The sequence below is a fragment of the Furipterus horrens genome, unplaced genomic scaffold, assembly GCF_987537825.1.
Source record: "Furipterus horrens unplaced genomic scaffold, mFurHor1.1.pri manual_scaffold_3, whole genome shotgun sequence".
NCBI lineage: Eukaryota > Metazoa > Chordata > Mammalia > Chiroptera > Furipteridae > Furipterus > Furipterus horrens.
The window spans coordinates 94,260,905-94,281,203 of NW_028327173.1; the positions used below are offsets into that span (position 1 = coordinate 94,260,905).

The following is a 20,299-nucleotide window of genomic DNA, read 5'->3' on the forward strand; positions in this document are numbered from 1 at the left end:
GGGAAGGAAATAGACATACAGGTCTAGGAAGCACATAGAGTTCCAGAACAGCTGGACCCAGGGAGAACCACACCAAGACACATTGTAATCAAAATGTCAAAAATTAAGGATAAAGAGAATCTTAAAAGCAGCAAGAGAGAAGAAGAGAATTACATACAAAGGGGTCTCAATAAGACTGTCAGCTGATTTCTAAAAAGAAGCTCTGCAGGCAAGAAGGGACTGGCAAGAAATATTCAAAGCAATGAAAAGCAAAAACCTACAGCCATGATTACTCTATCCAGCAAAGCTGTCATTCAGAATAGAAGGGCAGAGAAAGTGCTTCCAGGACAAAGTAAAACGGAAAGAGTTCATCAGATCCAAACCACTGTTATATGAAATGTTAAAGGGATTTGTTTAGGAGAAAGAGGATCAAAACTATGAACATTAAAATGAAAACTGTATCACAACAACCAACCACAGAAGTCAGGGAACCAAAATGAAGGTAAATCAAGTAGGCAATGAGAGTGGGAAAAGAATTATAGGTATTGGGAATTTTTGGGGGGGAGGTCAGTGGGGAGGGGGAAGGGGGGAAAGGGAGGGGGATGGTAGAGGAGTTAAGCATAGTAGGAGGGAGTGGAGTAGACAGGAAGATGTTGAGAAAAACTATATGCACAACCACTGGACATGGACTAAGCGGGTAGGACAATTGGAGGGAGGGGTGTCACTGGGTAGAGGGGAACAAAGGGAAAAGAAATTGGGAAACTGTAACAGCATAATCAATAAAACATATTTTAAAAAAAAGGAATACAGCTACCTCAAAACTATTGACAACCAGAAGTTCCAGAAAATCAAGCTGCATGCAAGTCCAGCAAACAAAGATATAAAGAAGATATACTCATCCACACAGATAGGAGGGGGAGAGCTGGGGTGGAGAGAACACAGTTTAGTGGAAGTGGCAGCAGCAGCAGTGGTGGTGGCAACAGTGGAAGGCCAGGGGAAAGCACAGACACACATTTTAAAGAGTAGGGAGGGACACCTGGGGAGTACCCCCGGCACAGACTAGACCACACAACTCGTGGGGAAAAATAAAGCAATGGGGAAAATAAACCCTCATTGCATCTGACTGCAAACCAGTTGGGGTGGGGCAGAGGAAGAAACTGCCGGTATCTCAGTAGACTCTGCTGGTTTAAAGAACCCCCATGGTCCTATAATGTCCATATACCACCCACTCTGGGAATGACAGCCAGGGCAACAGCTAGAGAGGCACCAGTCCCATACAGAAGTGGGAGAAGTGTATGGAAAAGGGGTGAGTGCTGAACCAGCAGCATTGTTTCCTCTAAGACCCCTCCCCCATATACAGCACTATAATGTGGTGAAATGGGTCACACATACTAACAAATACCTAAGGCTCTGCCCCTTACAATGTAACAGGTGTGATGGCTTTACTTAAGACACGGCAGCAAACATATACAGGAACCTGTCAAAATGAAGAGACAGAGAGGTATGGCCCAAAAGAGGGAATGGATCAAGGTTCCAGTGGGAGAACTAAGCAATAAAGAGATAGCCAAGCAAACAAATGAGGAGCTAGCCAACCTAACACAGATAGAGTTCAAAACACAGGCGGTAAAGATGCTCACAGGCTTGACAGATATACCTAAGTATGGCAAACACATAAAGGAAGTAGTGATGGCTATGCTAAATGAAACGAAGAAAAGTCCACAGAAAACCAATGGTGAAGGAAGGAAACCGGGGTTCAAATCAATGATTTGGAACATAAGGAAGAAATAAACAGCCAACCAGTACAGAATGAGGAAATAAGAATTGAAAAAACGAGGAGAGGCTTAGGAACCTCTGAGACAACTTTAGACATACCAACATCCAAATCATAGGTGTGACAGAAGGAGAAGAGGAAAAGTAAAAAATTGATACCTTATGTGAAAAAATAGTGAAAGAAAACTTCCCAAATTTGGTGAAGGGAATAGACATACATGACCAGGAAGCACAGAGAATTCCAAACAAGCTAGACTCAAGAGGACCACACCAAGACACATCATAATTAAAATGCCAAAGGTTCAAGATAAAGAGAGAACCTTTAAAGCAGCAGAGGAAAGCAGACAATTGCCTACAAAGGGGTGCCTATAAGACTGTCAACTGATTTCTCAAGAGAAACTTTGCAGGCAAGAGGTGCCTGGCAAGAAGTATTCAATGCGATGAAAAGCAAGGACCTACAACCAAGATTACTCTACCTAGCAAAGCTATCATCTAGAATGGAAGAACAGATGAAGTGCTTCCCACACAAGGTAAATCTAAAGGAGTTCATTATCACCAAGCCATTATTATATGAAATATCAAAGGGACTTAAGAAAAAGATCAAAATTATGAACATTAAAATGACAACAAACTCACAACTATCAACAGCTGAGTTTAAAAAATAAAAACAAAATCCAACTAAGCAAACCAGAATAGGAACAGAATTGTAGGTATGGGAATCATTTCGAGGGTTATCAGCTGGGAGAGGGAAGGGGGAGAAATGGAGAAATGGTGTAGGGACTAAGAAGCAGAATTGGTTGGTACAAAATAGGAAAGGGTGAAGCCAAAGAACTTATGTGCATGACCTATGGACATGAACTAAGGGGGATGGGATTGCTGGAGGGAAGGGGGGTACCTGGAAGAGGGGAGCAAAGGGAAATAAATTGGGACTACTGTTACAACTTAATCAATATAATATACTTAAAAAAAAGAAACTAGAAATCTATTTGAAAAAGTAATGTAAGAAAACTTCCCTAATTTGGTGAAGGAAAAGACATGCAAGTCTAGGATGCACAGAGTGTCCCAAACAAGATGGATGCAAAGAGGTCCACACCAAGACACATCATAATTAAAATGCCAAAGGTTAAAAATAAAGAGAATCTTAAAAGCAGCAAGAGAAAAGCAGTTAGTTACCTAAAAGAAGTTCCCATAAGACTGTCCAGCTGGTTTCTCAAAAGGCACTTTGCAGGCTAGAAGTGATTGGCAAGAAATATTCAAAGTCATGAAAAGCAGGGACCTACAGCCAAGATTGCTCTGCCCAGAAAAGCTATCATCGAGAATCAAAGTGCAGATAGAGAGCTTCCCAGACAAGTAGAAATTAAAGAATTCATCATCATCAAACCATTATTATAAAGAAAACCTATGCAAGATGAAAAGGGAACCAACCTATGGAAAACATATTTGCCAATGATATCTCAGATATATATTTTGATATTTCCAAAATATATAAAGAACTTATATGTCTGAACACCAAGAAGACAGACAACCCCATTAAAAATTGGGCAAAGAACTTGAACAAACAATTCTCCAAGAAGGATATACAGAGGGTCCAGAGGCATCACTAGCCATCACAGTGATGCAAATAAAAGCACAATGAGATACCACTTTACACCAGTCAGAATGTCCATCATTAACAAATCAACAAACAACAAGTGCTGGTGAGGATGTGGAGAAACGGGAACCCTAGTGCACTGTTGGTGGGAATGCAGACTGGTGCAGCCACTATGGAAAACAGTATGGAATTTCCTCAAAAAACTAAAAATGGAACTGCCTTTTGAACCAGCGATTCCAGTGCTAGGATTATACCCAAAGAATCCTGAAACCCTAATTCAAAAGAACTTATGCACCCCTATGTTCATAGCAGCGCTATTTACAATAGCCAAGTGCTGGAAGCAGCCTAAGTGCCCATCTATAGATGAATAGATTTAAAAATTGTGGTACTTTTACACAATGGAATACTATGCAGCAGAAAGAAAGAAGGAACTCCTGCCATTTGTGATAACATGTGTGGAACTAGAGAGAATGATGCTTAGTGAAATAAACCAGGCAATGAAGGGAAAATACCATATGATATCACCTGATACAGGAGACTAATGAACAATACAAACAAATGAACAATATTGAACCAGAGGCATGTAAATAAGGAACAGAGTAACAGTTACCAGGGGGGCAGGGGTGAGGGAGAGAAACGAAGTAAGTAGGGAAAGGGTTTAGTAAAGGAACTAGTATAAATCACCCATGGACATGTACAACAAGGTTGGGATTGATTGTGGGAGAAGGGATGGTCTGGTTAGGGGGAAGCAATGGGGGAAAAAGTGGGACAACTGTAATAGAAAAACAGTAAGTAAATCAAAAATTAAAAAGAAACGTTATTATATAGAATGTTAAAGGGGCTTATTTAAGAAAAAGAATTACAAAAGTATGAACAATAAAATGGCAAAAATACATATCTTTCATATAGTTGAATCTAAAAAACAAACTAAGTAAACAAGAAGAACAGTGACAGAATCATGGATACAGAAAAGGTTTTGATGTTGCCAGATGGAAGGGGGTTGTAGTGGAATGGGTGTAGAGGTGAGGAAATTAAGAAGTACAAATAGGTAGTTAACAGAATAGCCATGGGGATGTAAAGTACAGTATAGGAAATGGAGTAGCCAAAGAATTTGTATGCATGACCCATGGACATGAACAGTGGTGTGGGGATTGCCTGAGGGAGTGGGGGTTTATGGGTGATGGGGGGCAAAGGGAAAGTCAGGACTGCTATAATAGCATAATCAATAAATATTATTTAAAAATTACTTTTGCGATTAATTTCCTGTATTAATTTCCCTTAGATTAAAATATCTAGAATGCCTTTAATTTTCATATTATGTATTTCTTTATTTACATCTGTATTCTATATGTTCATCTTAGGCTGTTGCCTTTTCTTGGAGAGCTAATTTTTATTCTGTAGAATTCATTTTCCTCTTGAAGTTTGAGATAATAAAGCAGATGCCTCAAAAAATTTTGTTTCCTAAAATAAACTTTTTTCAAAAGTCATTTTTCTGCTACCTCCTTAATTACCATGCTTTTCCTGCTTTTTTCATTGGGCAATGTTTGTTAGTTTTTTTAATTACTCTTTAAAATAAAAAGGTCTAATAGTGGCAGATATTTGCTAACAGGGTTCATAAATATCTTTAGGGTCCCCTGCTTCCACCTGGGCTCTGTTAAAATCTTTCTCTCAAGTTTTAAGTTGACGGGCAAGTTGTTGTCACAGCCCTAGCCAAATATCTGGTTTCTAGAGATTATCTCGCAGTGTTAACTTGGCTGTTTTGGGACTGAAGAGGGATCTTTTAAATTTCTACTTTCTGGTTTGAGTTCCTACAGTTTCATGAATTACATTGGGGTTTAAAAGTATGATATGTGGTGAATAATTCATATATCAAAATTGTAATCTGAGCCTATCAAAATAATACTATGATCCTAATATAAGCTTTTGCAGTGTACACTACTACTGTCATTTCATATGTTAACATAATATGCTTAAATAAAATCAAAATAATTGTTCATTTCATAAGCATGAAATATTGTTGCATACCCTTTTTAAAACTGTGTACTGACAAATAGCTGTTGAAGTTTCTGTGATTGTGTTATTTAATAAAGGCCAACACTTTATTTAAAAAGTTCCTGCTTTTGTTTGTATATGACCTTATACATTTTTAATTTTTATAAACTATGTGAATGTCAGAAGTGCATAGAAAAAACAGGATGCTGTGGAGTTGCCCTTTGAATATGGCATAGTCGAGACAGAAAAGTAGCTTTGTTTCAGCTTTGACGATCACAGCAGTCACACTTTGCCCATGCAGTTCTTATTTTTCCTTGGCGGGATCTATGCAGTAAAAGGGTACTGTGGCTTGGTGGTTTCTAGAGCTCAAAGCAGGCTGTCATTTGTCCCTTGCGCAGACTGTGTGACTTCTGAAATGTTTATTGATCCTATGCTTGTTCCAGTCTTTGCCTCTTCTTGCTGAGTAGGAGACATTTCCTTATTCTTTTTAGCATCAATTTGATTGTTTTGAAATTATGCTTTCAGGGAAAATTCAGATGTTGGATTCCTTCATGTTTACCTTAGGATTCCTGGTGACAGAAAAGATGGTAAATCATTTGATTCAACAAGAGGTGAGTTGCAAATAACAAAACAGAAAACTGTTGCTGTAGAAACCTGGGACAAGTTTGTGCATTGTCTCTGTTTCTTCCCCCTGAATGCCTTTTTTCAACCCTGTCAGGCTTTGATGACCCTGAACAGCATTTTGCATGCTATACCTTTGGAAGAGAGACAACAGCTCCCATTGTCAGAAGGCGTATGTCTGCTTATGTAAGTGACCTTGTATTCAACTGTGTGACGATGTAAGGGCAATATCTCTCTGATTGTACTGTCTCAGTCTCTGTTCTACTTAGACCCGATTGAGTCATTCCGTCCTTCAGAAAATGCTATGCTAAACAGTGATGAAGGATTGAGGAAAAAAGCCAGATTTTGCTAAGCTCTTCTTTTTTAGTACTATGATTTCTATTTTCATCAAAGTCAGGTATGGTAAATGCTTCCTCAGGCTATGGATTATTTTTCACTGTCAATGTGAACTAAATTGGTTACTCATGGGGCAATGTTGAGTGCAGATCCTGCTGGTAAACTGCTTGGCTTCAGATCCTGGTTTTGCCATTTATGCTCATTGCATTATATGGAGCATAGTCTTAACCTTACTGTGTCTCAGTTTGCTTGCCTGTAAAATGGAGCCAACATTAATATCTGATTGATAGTTATGTACCAGTTGAATCAGGAAATCCATTGAAAATGATTCACACGTTACCTGGTAGTGAGCAAATATCCAAAGGTTACCAACTATTAGCTATACCAAAAAGGCATGGAATTTGTATTGCTTTTCAAGTGATGAATTTTTTTATCCTCACCTGAGGACAGTTTTTTTCATTGCTTTAGAAAAAGAGGAAGCAGGGGGACAGAGTAAGAGAGAGAAAGAAACATCGATTGGTTGCCTCTTGTAGGCTCCCCAACCTGGGGATCAAAATCCACAACCTAGGTATGTGCCCTGACTGGGAATCAAACCCATAATCTTTTGGTATACAGGACAGTGCTCAAACCAACCTAGCCACACCAGCTAGGGCTCAAAAGTGATGGATTTTTTGTGTTTCGGAGCCCCAGTCACAATAGTGTAGCTTTGGGACATTGAAATTTGGAGGTAGGGTTTTTATGTGTGAACATGGAAAGAGCAAAACCACCACCCTGTTTTGAAATTTGAATGTTAACCCATGAGTGTGAGCTAACCACTAACTGACATTGATGACATTGTTGTGGCACACAGTCATTCATGGGACATGCAGCTGTGACTGTGTGAGGAAGGGTGACCAGGTTCATCATAGTGTAGGCCTGAGAGGTGACTGGTGAACATGGAGCTTATTGTTGTCATATTTGTTCATTTAACTATCTGTGCAGGATTCAGTTTTTTCATTGAATTTTTCCTAAAAAAATATTTGTTAAATACAGTAGTGAAATCATTATTCTTAGTAGTGTATTTAGACTTGGAGAGTAGCTGCCTATAATTTTCTCCTAAGTTTTCAACTTAATCCTATAATCCTATGGTCCTACCTTATTGCTTGTTTGTGCTACAAAGTCTGGAACATTCTAGACTTTAAGTAAAATGTGCAAGTATAAAATTAAGCAGAACTCAGTGGTGCTGTTTTAAGACTTCTATTTAACAGTAACAAATCAATAATTTATTATGAGAAACTGAACTACTACAAGAGTTCTTAACAAATGTGTTCTTTAAAATGAGTTATTTCAAATATTAAAAATATATACATCGCATTTGTTAGCATTTTATTAAAATTGTTAAATAAATACAGATGCTCCTTGACTTCCAATGGGGTTACATCCCATTAAACCTATTGTAATTGAATATACTTTAAGTCAAAAATGCATTGAATATACCTAAGCTACTGAACATCATAGCTTAGCCTAGCATACCATAAATGATAGTCTAAAGTTGGGCAAAATTAATGAACACAAAGCCTATTTTATAATAAAGTGTTGGATATCTCATGTACTTTTTTATGTGTATTGTTTTTGCACCATTGTGAACTTTAAAATCGTGAGTCAAACAATTGTAAGCTGGGGACAGTCTGCATACAAAATGGGAGTCTGTGTTTGTTACAGTAACGTAAAGACTTAGTTTTTAAAGTACTTATGTTCAAGAAGCTCATTGAAAAGACTCTCAGCATCTATTGTTAATATTTCTTCTGGATGTCAAACTATGTAAAAAAGGGGCACACATCCTTATGATACTGGTGAGATGATTATAAAATTCCAGACTCAACATTTGCTGAATCTTCTGGAGACCATCAAATTGAATTTACTTTACAGAAGGAGAAATAGAATTGCAGCGTTTTTTTTTTGGGGGGGGGGCTTATTTGTCATTAACATATAAACTTGAGAAAAAATTTTCATCTATTTTTTGACATTGAGAAAATGCTGAAATAAATAATTTCAAAAATATACATATTGGTTTAAATTTTTAATGCCAATATAGTGAATTTTTGCCTATTTAGGTTCATTTCAGTAACATGCAGTTTATCTAAATGTTTTTCAGGAAAGACCTCTCAAGGACAATCTTTACTGTGGGTGGTAAGAAATGTTTAGAATTTTAAATATAATAATATTAAATATTGGGCATTAGGGTTTTATGAGCATTTTGGAACTACGGAGAATAAATTATGACCAAATCGAAAATAGGAATTAGAATTTTGTTTCTGATTTATTATGAGAAATTTCAACATGCAGAAAACCATAAAAAAGAATTAAGAAATACTCATTACTCACCAATGAGCTTGGTCAAATTTTATCACTTTGCCACATTTGTTTAGAATCTTTTAAAAACTAAATCCGTGTCCATGTCCCTGATCTCAGTCCCCTCTCCACTGGTAGGGGTAATCCTTGACTTGGATTTGTTTTTCATTCCTAAGTATATTTTTCTACTTTTTCATTGTGTATTCAAAAGCAATATACATTATTGTTTTGCAGATCTTAAAAGCATTTTAGAAATTTCACCCTGTTGTACTTATCCAGCTGTGACTTTCTTTTTATCCTTAAAGTTGAGTTTTAAACATGTTTGTTTGTTTGTTTCCACACAAAGTATTGGTAATTTATTTCTTTTCTAGCCTTGGGCTCAGTACATAGGTGGCTTCTCTTCACCCTTTGGGTTGACAATTTTCTCCAGGTTACTGCTGATGATATGATAAAGCTCAGCATAGAAGGCCTTCAGGTCCAGCACAATGGCCCTGAGTTCCCCATAGGCTGCCTCATCTCTTTTGTGCACCAGGGCCCGGTAATCCATTACATGGTTCTCCTTAGAGGCCTTGGCCGCAGCATCCCCACATTCTGAAAAGTACTTGGAAATGGTTGTCTGGAAAGCTTCTACTTCATTCTTGACCGCATTCACCCTGTCCAACACCTTTTCCTGGATTGCCACTCCAAAGTCATTTCCATCCTCAATCTTGGGGATTAAGTGCTGGATCCATACGATCACCAGAATACATTTTTATTTAAGAGCCCAGACTTCTGGCTTAACCAGGGCAAGCAGGGCCAGAAGCTTCTCATTCCCAGGGAGAAAACCACACTTAGGGACTTTTTTCTTCTCCTGCTTATCTGTTTCCATCTCATCATCCTTGGGTGGTGGGTCTGGAATAGGGATGTCCAATGGGGCTTGGAGAGAGGTCAGGTTGGTCAGGTTGAGGGAGTCCTCTTGCAAGAGCTGATTCAGGTGTATGATTTTCTATGGCAAGAATCTGTAGAGGAATTCCTTAGCCTCCTGGAAAAGATTTTGCCTGAAGACATCCACCTGTTTGCGGGCTTCTCTGCTTGGGCGCAACCCACAAGGCTTGGCCATGCTGCTTCAGTTTGCTAGATCTCGGGTCTCCCATAAACATGTTGATATAGGTAGTGTTTGTTTATCTGCTGTGAAACACCCAATCAATGTCGAGATTTAATCTTTGCAGTAGAAGTATTTTTGAAAGGCTATTTGATGAGCTGCTTTTGATGAATGTTTTAATGTATATAATATAAAATGCAGAGATATCATTTATTTAAAAAGTTATTATATGCTGACATACTGTTTAGATTTCTCCTAACATTTCTTAAATATTGAATTTAAATAACTAGAATTGCTCTGAGATACATCTTGCTAATAAGACACAATACTAGTCTTCTAAGGTGGGATTTCTTTGAGCAGGTGCTAATCTCTAGAACTCATTTCTTCTTTTGCTTTGTGCCCAGAATTATTCATATTTTTAATCTCTAGATTATGGTCAGCAGGTTGCTCTTTCTGAAGTATTGTGCAGACTGACAACAAAAACATCAAGAGATGACCTTGTCCATCAGTGGTTTGAAGACGATGTTATTGCTGAAGCTTTCAAAAATATTAAGGATCGAGAATTTGAGACGGTGCGGTTCCTTGTCCTCAAAATTCCATTTAATCTATATTTATTAAGCATCCTCTCAGTGATTTTCTGTGCTCAGGGGAGGGTTTTTCCTTAAATGTGATTAAGTTACCATTCTTAAACTTTCTGTTTCCCATCTATGTGAAACAGTTTGAGGAAAGTACAAACAGAATATTTGTGGGTCAAATATGTGGATATAGATAGGACTTCTTTATAGGTAACTCCTAAGTTACCTATATATGAATTTTATGGATCCAGAGAAAATGCCATGGAGTGAGGGAAGTAGTTTTCCAATGAACCTCAGAGAATGGGCAGAGTTGGAAGGGAAAAGAAAGTGAATTTCAGCCTTGCAAAGAGCAGCTGGTGTGATAACAGGAGGCTTAAATTGGCACTCTGTGCTCTAGTAGTAGAGGAGTATTATGGGATGTTTGTGTTGGGAGCCATCCTATCTCTACTCTTTGGAGGAGCAATAATTTTCAGTGTCTCCCATGAACCTGGGTTCACTGTGATTGTCTTCTCAAGTAGCACAAAAATAGCTTATGGCTTTGTTGCATATTCACCTTCATCTTAAATAGCTAAAATGTTTTCCCTTTTCGTTGAAAAAGTTCTTAAAATGAGGGTTGGACACGTAGGGAAAGGTAAAATTCTTCATAACAGTATTCATGTTGAACAAAGTCTTTTAGGTTTAAACAGTTGTGCAATTAGGATTCTATTAAATCCAAACCTTTCAATATCATTAAGTATATTATAGTTGACTTTGAGCCTATTGACAGATCTGCAATAGTTAGGATTCTGTTTGTTCCAAATGGAAAAATCATGAGCCCTGGGAGTCCCACCTCCCTGATTTATATGTCTTTTGATATTTTCATTTTGTCAAGATGAATTACAAAACCCGGGTGTCTGTGAAGCCTTGTGATGTTACTAGGTACTGGAAATTTAGAGGCAAACGCTGACTTCTAACATGCTGGTGAGGACAGTACTATTTAAGACATTTTGATGTTTTATTAAAAAGTTTGCATTATTTACTTTGAAGGACAGTAGACTGTTTCTCAATTACCTAAACAACAGACTTGGTGACCAAAGAAGGTAAGATGTTTTTCTGAGCATTATTTTATTGACTAGTTATATTCTGAAAATGTCTAATATAAAAAAAAAAATACCTAGGGTCTGTTTTTATAATATTTTATTTTAGGATAGAATATATTGCATACTACTGAGTTATTCATTGAATATAAACCTCTGAAGATTAGACACATTCTCTCTATTGATTCATTTGTGTGTTTAAAAATAATCTATATCAGTCTCTTAGCATATTTATGATTTGGAATATTTTTAACATTACATCCTCTGGGAAGATTTTATGAAGAGTGATTTCCTATAGCCTTGAGGTCACAAGGGGAAGTCGTATTATGGACAGTAAAGTCTTGATAGGAAGATATTTGCTAAGGTCACTACTTTGATTGGGAATTTTTCCAAGTGACTGGGCTGAGATATAGTACCTGTAAACCTGGCTTGTAGACTGCCAGATGGAGACTTGAAATCTAGCCATAGAAGATCTCCATTTGTAGATTTGAGGTCCGCTTCCATATCTTGTACTAGGAGACTTGATGGCATACCCTACTTATAAATACTTGTTTGTAGAACATCTGTAGGCTGTACTTTGGTTCCATTCATATTTTCATTTTTTAATTGTGAAGTGTTTTACAGGGTCTATTCATTTCCATGTATTGCTGCTTTTGCTGATGGTCATGAGGTATGTTTGCATTTCCTAGGGGTGGTGAGGGGTGGTCTGTAATGAAACCCAGAGTTGGGTTTAATCAGTCAGGCCATGCTGCTCTTGAATTCAGAAGGGCTTTTGATAAAAGGAAGCTTACTTCTGGTTGAGGCCTCAACTCCAAAGCTTATTGTCCCTTTCCCCTGCCTTCTCATACTGTAACTGGGGTACATTACCAGTGAACTTAAGGGTCCTACTCTTATTACTAGATAAAAATTTTTTAAGGTTTATGTGTTTTTATGTGGTTGATTACAGAACCTAGCCTTATTTTACTCTGTTAGTGGGTAAAATTACTCATGTCTGGGTAAAAGGGAAAAAAGCAATTATTTTGCTTCTTTCCACACAGTTGAGGCTTCTTCAACCACAGCAATTGGGGCCACTTCCCTTTTTCTAGGTAATTCCAATTTGTGCTTTATGGTCCAAAATTGAACAGCTTCTTTTTATTCCTTCCTTTGGTTTCTAGAGGAACAAGGTCCTTCATGTATAGGTGCCCCAACCTGCAACATCTCAACTTTTTTGTAAAACCACCGAAGATCTCCATACCTTGACTTTGTTGGGAGTTTCCTGGACCATGTCTTTAGAGTGTCCTATTAATGATTTTTTTGTTTGAGGTTCAGAACCCCTTCTTGGCCTATGTGAACTGTGTCAGCAACTTATGATGACTCTACAAATTTCTCTCTAAAACTGATTTTGATTCCTGTATCTAAATTCTATTTTTCCTTCAAATTGTCTGAGGAGTCTGATCTTTGGTTCTTCTTCTTTAGACTTCTAAATTTCCATCGGCTATAATCTTGGCCCATCCACTGGATTTCAGTAACATACACTGTAGGTTAAAACCTTTGTTCAACTCTATAGCTATAAAAAAAAGTAGGCATGTATGATGGAAAGGTGTCTAAGAAATACTATTTATTGGAGAAACAGTAAATCTAGTGTTTGCTCCATTGTTGTGGAATAAAAACTCTCTATTTCCTGATATATGTCTACAATATAGCTGGGAGAATACAAAGGCATTGTTAATGGTAACGATGGGAAGGTACCTATGTGCAGTTGGGAGGCAGAGAAGGAGATGTTTGCTATTTCTATAAGCACCATACTATTTGACTCTTTTTACTATTAGCTTATATTTATGTTATAGTAAGTTAAATGAAGATAATTTGAAATCTTTAAATCTTAGCTCTATTCTAATATGTGGTAAGTACGAGGGTAAATCACTGCTTCCATTTGATCACAGTACTTCCTTCACTGGAAGTTTCCATCTGTATGCAGTGTGGATTGTTACTGCTTAAACATAGACCTGTTGTCTCTGTGATTTCACCAGGTATAAAAAGTTTGTGTGGATAGAGCCATCTGATGCACTTAAACATCTTATTAAATAGCTAAGAATAGTGGTTTCTTTTCAAAAATAGTTTAGTTGTATAAAATTGAAACCTTCCTTTTGTTTTGTTGAAATAAGTAAGTTAATAAAGACATACCCTATAATATTAGTGTAGTGTTGAGTCAGTCCGGAGGCTGTGGCTGCAGAGGAATCACTAAGAAGCTGCGAAAATGCTGTCTGTGCGCGTCGCCGCGGCCATGGCCCGCGCCCTCCCTCAGCGAGCTGGGCTGGTCTCCAAGAATGCTTTGGGATCATCTTTCATTGCTGCAAGGAATCTCCATGCCTCTAGCACTCATCTTCAGAAGACTGGCACTGCTGAGATGTCCTCTATCCTTGAAGAGCGTATTCTTGGAGCTGATACCTCTGTTGACCTTGAAGAGACTGGGCGTGTTTTAAGTATTGGCGATGGTATTGCCCATGTACATGGGCTGAAGAATGTTCAAGCAGAAGAAATGGTAGAGTTTTCTTCAGGTTTAAAGGGTATGTCTCTGAACTTGGAACCCGACAATGTTGGTGTTGTTGTGTTTGGAAATGATAAGCTAATTAAGGAAGGAGATATTGTGAAGCGAACAGGAGCCATTGTGGATGTCCCTGTTGGTGAGGAGCTGTTGGGTCGTGTAGTAGATGTCCTTGGTAATGCCATTGATGGAAAGGGTCCAATTGGTTCCAAGACCCATAGGCGAGTTGGCCTGAAAGCCCCTGGGATCATTTCTAGAATCTCTGTGTGGGAACCAATGCAGACTGGCATTAAGGCTGTGGATAGCTTGGTGCCCATTGGTCGTGGTCAGGGTGACCTGATCATTGGTGACCGACAGACTGGTAAAACATCAATTGCTATTGACACAATCATTAACCAGAAGCGTTTCAATGATGGAACTGATGAAAAGAAGAAGCTGTACTGTATCTATGTTGCTATTGGTCAGAAGAGATCCAATGTTGCCCAGTTGGTGAAGAGACTTACAGATACAGATGCCATGAAGTACACTATTGTGGTTTCAGCTACTGCTTCTGATGCTGCCCCACTGCAGTACCTGGCTCCTTATTTTGGCTGTTCTATGGGAGAATATTTTAGGGATAATGGCAGACATGCTTTGATCATCTATGACGACTTATCCAAACAGGCTGTTGCTTATCGTCAGATGTCTTTGCTGCTGCGCTGACCCCCTGGTTGTGAGGCCTACCCTGGTGATGTGTTCTACCTATACTCCCATCTGCTAGAAAGAGCAGCCAAAATCAATGATTCTTTTGGCGGTGGCTCCTTTACTGCTTTACCAGTCATAGAAACACAAGATGGTGATGTGTCTGCTTACATTCCAACGAATGTCATTTCCATCACTGATGGACAGATCTTCTTGGAAACAGAATTGTTCTACAAAGGTATTCGCCCTGCCATTAATGTTGGTTTGTCTGTGTCCCGTGTTGGATCTGCTGCCCAAACCAAGGCCATGAAGCAGGTGGCAGGTACCATGGAGCTGGAATTGGCTCAGTATCGTGAGGTTGCTGCTTTTGCTCAGTTTGGTTCTGATCTTGATGCTGCCACTTAGCAACTGTTGAGTCGTGGTGTGCGTCTGACTGAGTTGCTGAAGCAAGGACAATATTCTTCCATGGCTATTGAAGAACAAGTGGCTGTTATTTATGCTGGTGTACGTGGTTATCTTGATAAACTGGAGCCCAGTAAGATCACAAAGTTTGAGAATGCTTTTTTGTCTCATGTTATCAGCCAACACCAAGCCCTGTTGGGCAATATCAGGGCTGATGGAAAGATTTCAGAACAGTCAGATGCAAAGCTGAAAGAGATTGTAACAAACTTCTTGGCTGGATTTGAAGCCTAAACTCCTGTGGATTCAGGTGAAGTCCAGTTTGGCTTTGTCATTGTTCCTTCTAGTAACCAGTTCCATTTGTAAAAGGATTCCTCTCATGCTCCAGATGTACAGAATTCACCTTAAAAATAAAGGTTCCATATTGCTTGGTGAAAAAAAAATATTAGTGTAGTGTTTTCAGAAAAGCAGAAGTTCTGTTTTTAATGGAAAAGTTTTCATATGAACCTTTGACATGATATTTGTGTGTATAATTTATGCTGAAATTTTATCTTACAGATGAGAAAACCAGCAGATGAAAAATTAGAGAAATTTTGGATTGATTTCAACCTAGGAAGTCAGAGTGTAACTTTTTATATAGATAGTACTGAGGTAATCACATTTGATTTCTGTTGAAACTTAAGCACTTAGAGATTGTTCATATGCAAGTGTGTGTTATATGCTTATGAATTTCACTTATTTTTCTTTCAAGAGTGCTTTGTGGGACTCAGTAATACTTTTGAAAGAAGAAGTGATTAATTTCAGCATAATAGGTAAGATGATAAACTATCCAATATTTAATTCAGAGTATTATTTCTGTTCATAGTTGCAGTATATATTTAGTAAATTATAGGGCAGACTTTGTGCCTTGAGGTGGAAGTATGGTGGAAGGAGCAGTGTGCTGAGGACCGGGAGGCAGGGGTACAGGACTTCTAACTTTTTCATATTGTGACTTTGGGGTTCCATTACTTGCCTAGTTTTCTCTACCTGCCCATTTTTCTCATTGTGAAAATGGTTTAGTTTTCTAAAAAATTAAAAATGAAATTACTATGTGATCTAGCAATTTCACTTCTGGGTATGTATCTGGAAGAATTGAAAGCAAGGCTTGAAGAGATATGAGTATTTATAGACTCATGTTCATTGTAACATTATTCATAATAGCCAATGGGTGGAGGCAACATAAGTGCCTATCAGTGGATGAATAGATAAACAAAGTGGGGATACACATACAATGGAATATTATTTCATCTTTAAAAAGGAAAGAAATTCTGACACTTGCAATAACATGGATGAACCTTGGGGACATTATGCTCAGTGAAATCAGCCAGTCACAGAAAAACAAATATTGTATGATTCCACTTATATAAGGTATCTAAAGAAGTCAAATTGATAGAGACAATAAAATTGTGGTTACCATGGTCTGTGGGGAGGGAAAAGTGGAGAGTTGTTAAATGCGTACAGTTTCAGATTTACAAAATGAAATGTTATGGAGAGCAGTTGTACTTATTTACTTCAGTGAATTGCACTCAAAAATGCTTAACATGGCAAATGCTATTTTTTGTACCATAATTTTTAAAAAATGAATGTAGTACCTGTTCTTCCCTTCCTACAGATTTATAGTAATAATCAATGAGTTTATGTGGGTATGTGCCACCTTTGTCTAAATATCATCCCTCTGGCACCCCCTCCTTAAACCTCCACCACTCACATTTCTTCTCACTTTGGTAGATAGGTTTGAGGGGCATGAAATGAGAAGTGATTATTTTCTGGGTGGGTACAAGTAACCTGTTGGTCCAGTTCAGCATTTCAGCTATAATCAAACTTGACATCTATCAGGATTTCTGAATTGGGTCTTTAAAAATAAAGACATGTTTTTGAAAGTAATTTAGTATTTATAACATTTTTAAAGTTAATTAAGTTTACTAAAGATTTAAGACTAAATATTATGTGATAATATGGATATTATACTTTACTTCTTTCCACAAAGGATTTAGGTCAGCTTGCATATTTATACCAAAATAATAAAAATGGAAAATCAGAACCACAGACAAGAATAAAAATGTTTGTCATGAAGGCTAGTCTAAAATGGCCACTATGGAGATTCAGATTTGGTACTTAGCTTCCCGAAAACAGGGTGAAAAGTCAAACCTAATCTGTAACACAATTCCTGGGGAAAACAAATCCTTCTCAGCCTTGAACTCTTAACTGAAAGCTCTCCCATGTGACCACTTAGGGTAAGATAATTCTTCCTCAGCCCTGACTTTCCCTTGCTTGAATTTTTTGTGTACATAAGCTAACTTCATTGTTTTGTTAAATGATAATTTTTGAAAAGGTGAAATCGTGACTGTGAGTTGCAGATTTTATTTAATTCACTAATTAATGAGGAAGTCAGTGAGATGTAATAACCAGTTCAAAGGAGAATTCAAAACCACACATATATATGCAATGCTGAAATTAATTTACAAATAGATTTAGGACTAGGCAATTGCATTCCACAGACACAATTAATTTGAATTTTTAGGGACAAGAATCATTTTCATGATTATCAGTTTTCTATAACTCACAGATTTGTACAATAGCTCAAAGATAATGAAAAGTACAGATAACCCAGAAGGGATTGTAGACAGGCACCCAGGAACTTTTTGGGCCATTTCAAAATGTTTCAGTTTTCTGTATTAGTTCTTTTCAGTGCTTGTGAGAATTTGTTCTAATGTGCAGGACTTGGTAGCTTCTCCTGTTGGATGTTGTTGGAAAAAGAGGGAAACTTTGGGACTGGGATAGATGAGGTGGTAAAGCAGATGGCAGAAGAGGAGGAGAGACTTTCCCAGTTGAACTCTGGGGAATGAAGGGAAGATGAAGAGAAGATAACCTAGATTTTGGAATTGTACCAGTTGACATCTGAAGAGCCTGGGAACTGGAAGAACTGAGAGAGAGGGTAAAAGAAAACTCCTCACTCACAACACTTCTGACACCAAATGTACAGGTTTTCTCTCACATTAAGCAATTCTGAGGCTAACTACCTGGAGTAAATGCAGACCCCCACTTGTTGAAGGCTCAGTCCCACAAGACTGCCCCCGCTAATTCCAGGAGGCCTCCTGTACTTCCAAGAAACTAGCTACAAATTGTAGATCCCACAGCCTCCTCTGCAGGTTTGATAATTTGCTATAATGGCTCACAGAACTCAGGGAAACACTTATTTAAGTTGCCAGTTTATTATGAAGAATATACTAAAGGGTATAGATGAACAGGTAGGCAAAAGACAAGGTGAGATCCACAAGTGCCCTGGATGCAGGAACTTCTGTACCTGTAAAAGTGGGATGCTCCATCCTCTTGACCCAAGGATGTGTTCACCAACCTGAAAGCTCTACAAACACCTACCTTAGGGATTTGTATGGAGGCTTTATCATGTAGGCATGTTAGGTTATTAACTCAATAATTAATCTCTGGCCTCTTTCCCCTCCTTTGAGGTTGAGGAGTGGGTCTGAAAGTTCCAGCCCTCTAATTCTGCCCTTAGCCTTTCTGGGACCAGCCCCCATCCTGATGCCATCTAGGATCCCCAAGCCACCAGTCACCTCATTAGCATACAAAAGACACTCATCACTCTGGGGATTCTAAGGGCCTTAGCTCTTGTGTCAGGAACAGGGGTCAACGACCAAATATTAGAAGAAAAGACGCTTCTAGCATTCCTAGCACTGAGGAAATTACAAAGACTTTAGGTACTCTGTGTCAGGAACCTGGGCAGAAACCTAATATATAGCTCTTACTGTGTCACACAGATGAGAGCAGTTAGTGGTTACATAATCACAGAATTGTAAAGACAATACATTAGTTGGGAGTACGTTTTATCTGTAGTAAAGAGGAGTTTATAAATAGCTCACCAGAAATATAAATTAAGTGTAATCATAAATAGAAATTAAAAATAACTTATGCTTACATTACCTGTTAGTATAGATAGAGAATAGATGCTATGTAACACCCATTTATGATAAAACTCTCAGCAAAGTGGGAATAGAGGTATGTTACTGTTATGGAAACCAGCCAGTGGCGGGGTAGCATCCACCCACTTGCTGCCAAGCAGGCAAAACTCTGGAGACAGAGTTCGGTGGAAAGGAAAAGGAAACTTTTATTCAACGATCATACCATTAGAAATAAAGGCAGGTTTCTGATTCAAAGCCTGTTCCTCTTAAAAAATCCAGAGAAAATAATAACCCTGCCACCCTCTGCCAGGACAGACCAGTCCTAGTCTGCACCCAGAATTCCTTTCCCTATTTAAAAGTACTGTTCTTTGGAAGATGCAGGCAGCTGCAGCATGCTTCTTGTCATGGTCTGCCCCAGGCATCCTTTGGAGTCTCTGTGCACTGGCTAAAGTCACATTTGTGGCATGCTGCTGCTTCCTTGATTTCTGCCCACCAGTCCAACACTTGCTCCCTGTCTCTTCGTTGTTGGTTTGCTGGTGCAGCTCTGTTACTGGTCAGGCAGGCCTGTGCAGCTCTTGTTCCACTCACCAGTGCTGCCGCTGCTTCCCATGTGTATGTGTATTTTGTGTGTGTGTGTGGAGGGGGGTGGCGTGAGGCTTGCTGCCCCACTGTATGGCCTCCACAGTCCACCAACCCTGATCTCTTCCCCTTCTGCCCTACCTGCCCAGTGCCTGCTATGCAGGCTATGGAGCATTTGGGGAGGGGCGCCAGAATGCTTCTGGACCATGTGGTCTCCAAGGCAGTTCACCAAGGAACTGGAGCCCCCAGCAGCTGACTGGACCGGCCTAGGGGAGGGGAAAGCAAAGAACCCCACGTTTTCACACTCTCTGCTCTTTTGAACATGGCCCCCAGAATACCCTGTGTAGTGGAAGTAGATAGGATGCTATGTCTCTCCCATCCAGTCACTCCCTAACCATACACATGCATCCTACATACTTCTTTCTATTGAGTCATGCTTCATTGCCGTGGTAGACAGGGCAACACATGCTGGTTTCCACAGTTGCACTGTGACTGCTGCTAATGTGCAGTTCTCGTGCTTCCCAACCCCTTCCCCATTTCCAGACAAAGCGTCTCCATTATAATACCTCAACTTTATAGGGCCATATATGAAAAACCTGCAGCCAGCATCATACTCAATGAGCAAAAACTACCAAACGCATTTCCTTTAAGACCAGGAACAAGACAGTGGTGTCTGCTTTAACCTCTTATTCAACACAGAACTGGAAATTCTAGCCACAGCAATCTGTCAAGAAGAATAAATAAAAGGCATCCAAACTGTTACTAGTAATTTAAGATACATAAAATATTGTTGATATTTAAGTCAATA

At 38.7% G+C, this 20,299-nt stretch overlaps 1 protein-coding gene and 2 pseudogenes across 1 annotated transcript in view; 2 read left to right on the forward strand and 1 right to left on the reverse strand.

Annotated features, from left to right (window-relative positions):
* Positions 1 to 20,299, forward strand: part of SYCP2L (synaptonemal complex protein 2 like) — an 83,170-nt gene that overhangs the window by 12,282 nt on the left and 50,589 nt on the right. The window contains exons 7-14 of the mRNA XM_090268299.1: positions 5,858 to 5,943; positions 6,051 to 6,139; positions 8,424 to 8,458; positions 10,131 to 10,273; positions 11,303 to 11,355; positions 11,977 to 12,022; positions 15,515 to 15,607; positions 15,708 to 15,768. Coding sequence (XP_090124425.1) covers positions 5,858 to 5,943; positions 6,051 to 6,139; positions 8,424 to 8,458; positions 10,131 to 10,273; positions 11,303 to 11,355; positions 11,977 to 12,022; positions 15,515 to 15,607; positions 15,708 to 15,768 — 606 coding nt within the window. The remainder of the gene's footprint in view (positions 1 to 5,857; positions 5,944 to 6,050; positions 6,140 to 8,423; positions 8,459 to 10,130; positions 10,274 to 11,302; positions 11,356 to 11,976; positions 12,023 to 15,514; positions 15,608 to 15,707; positions 15,769 to 20,299) is intronic.
* Positions 9,000 to 9,745, reverse strand: LOC150015521 (proteasome activator complex subunit 2 pseudogene; annotated as a pseudogene).
* Positions 13,574 to 15,385, forward strand: LOC150015522 (ATP synthase F(1) complex subunit alpha, mitochondrial pseudogene; annotated as a pseudogene).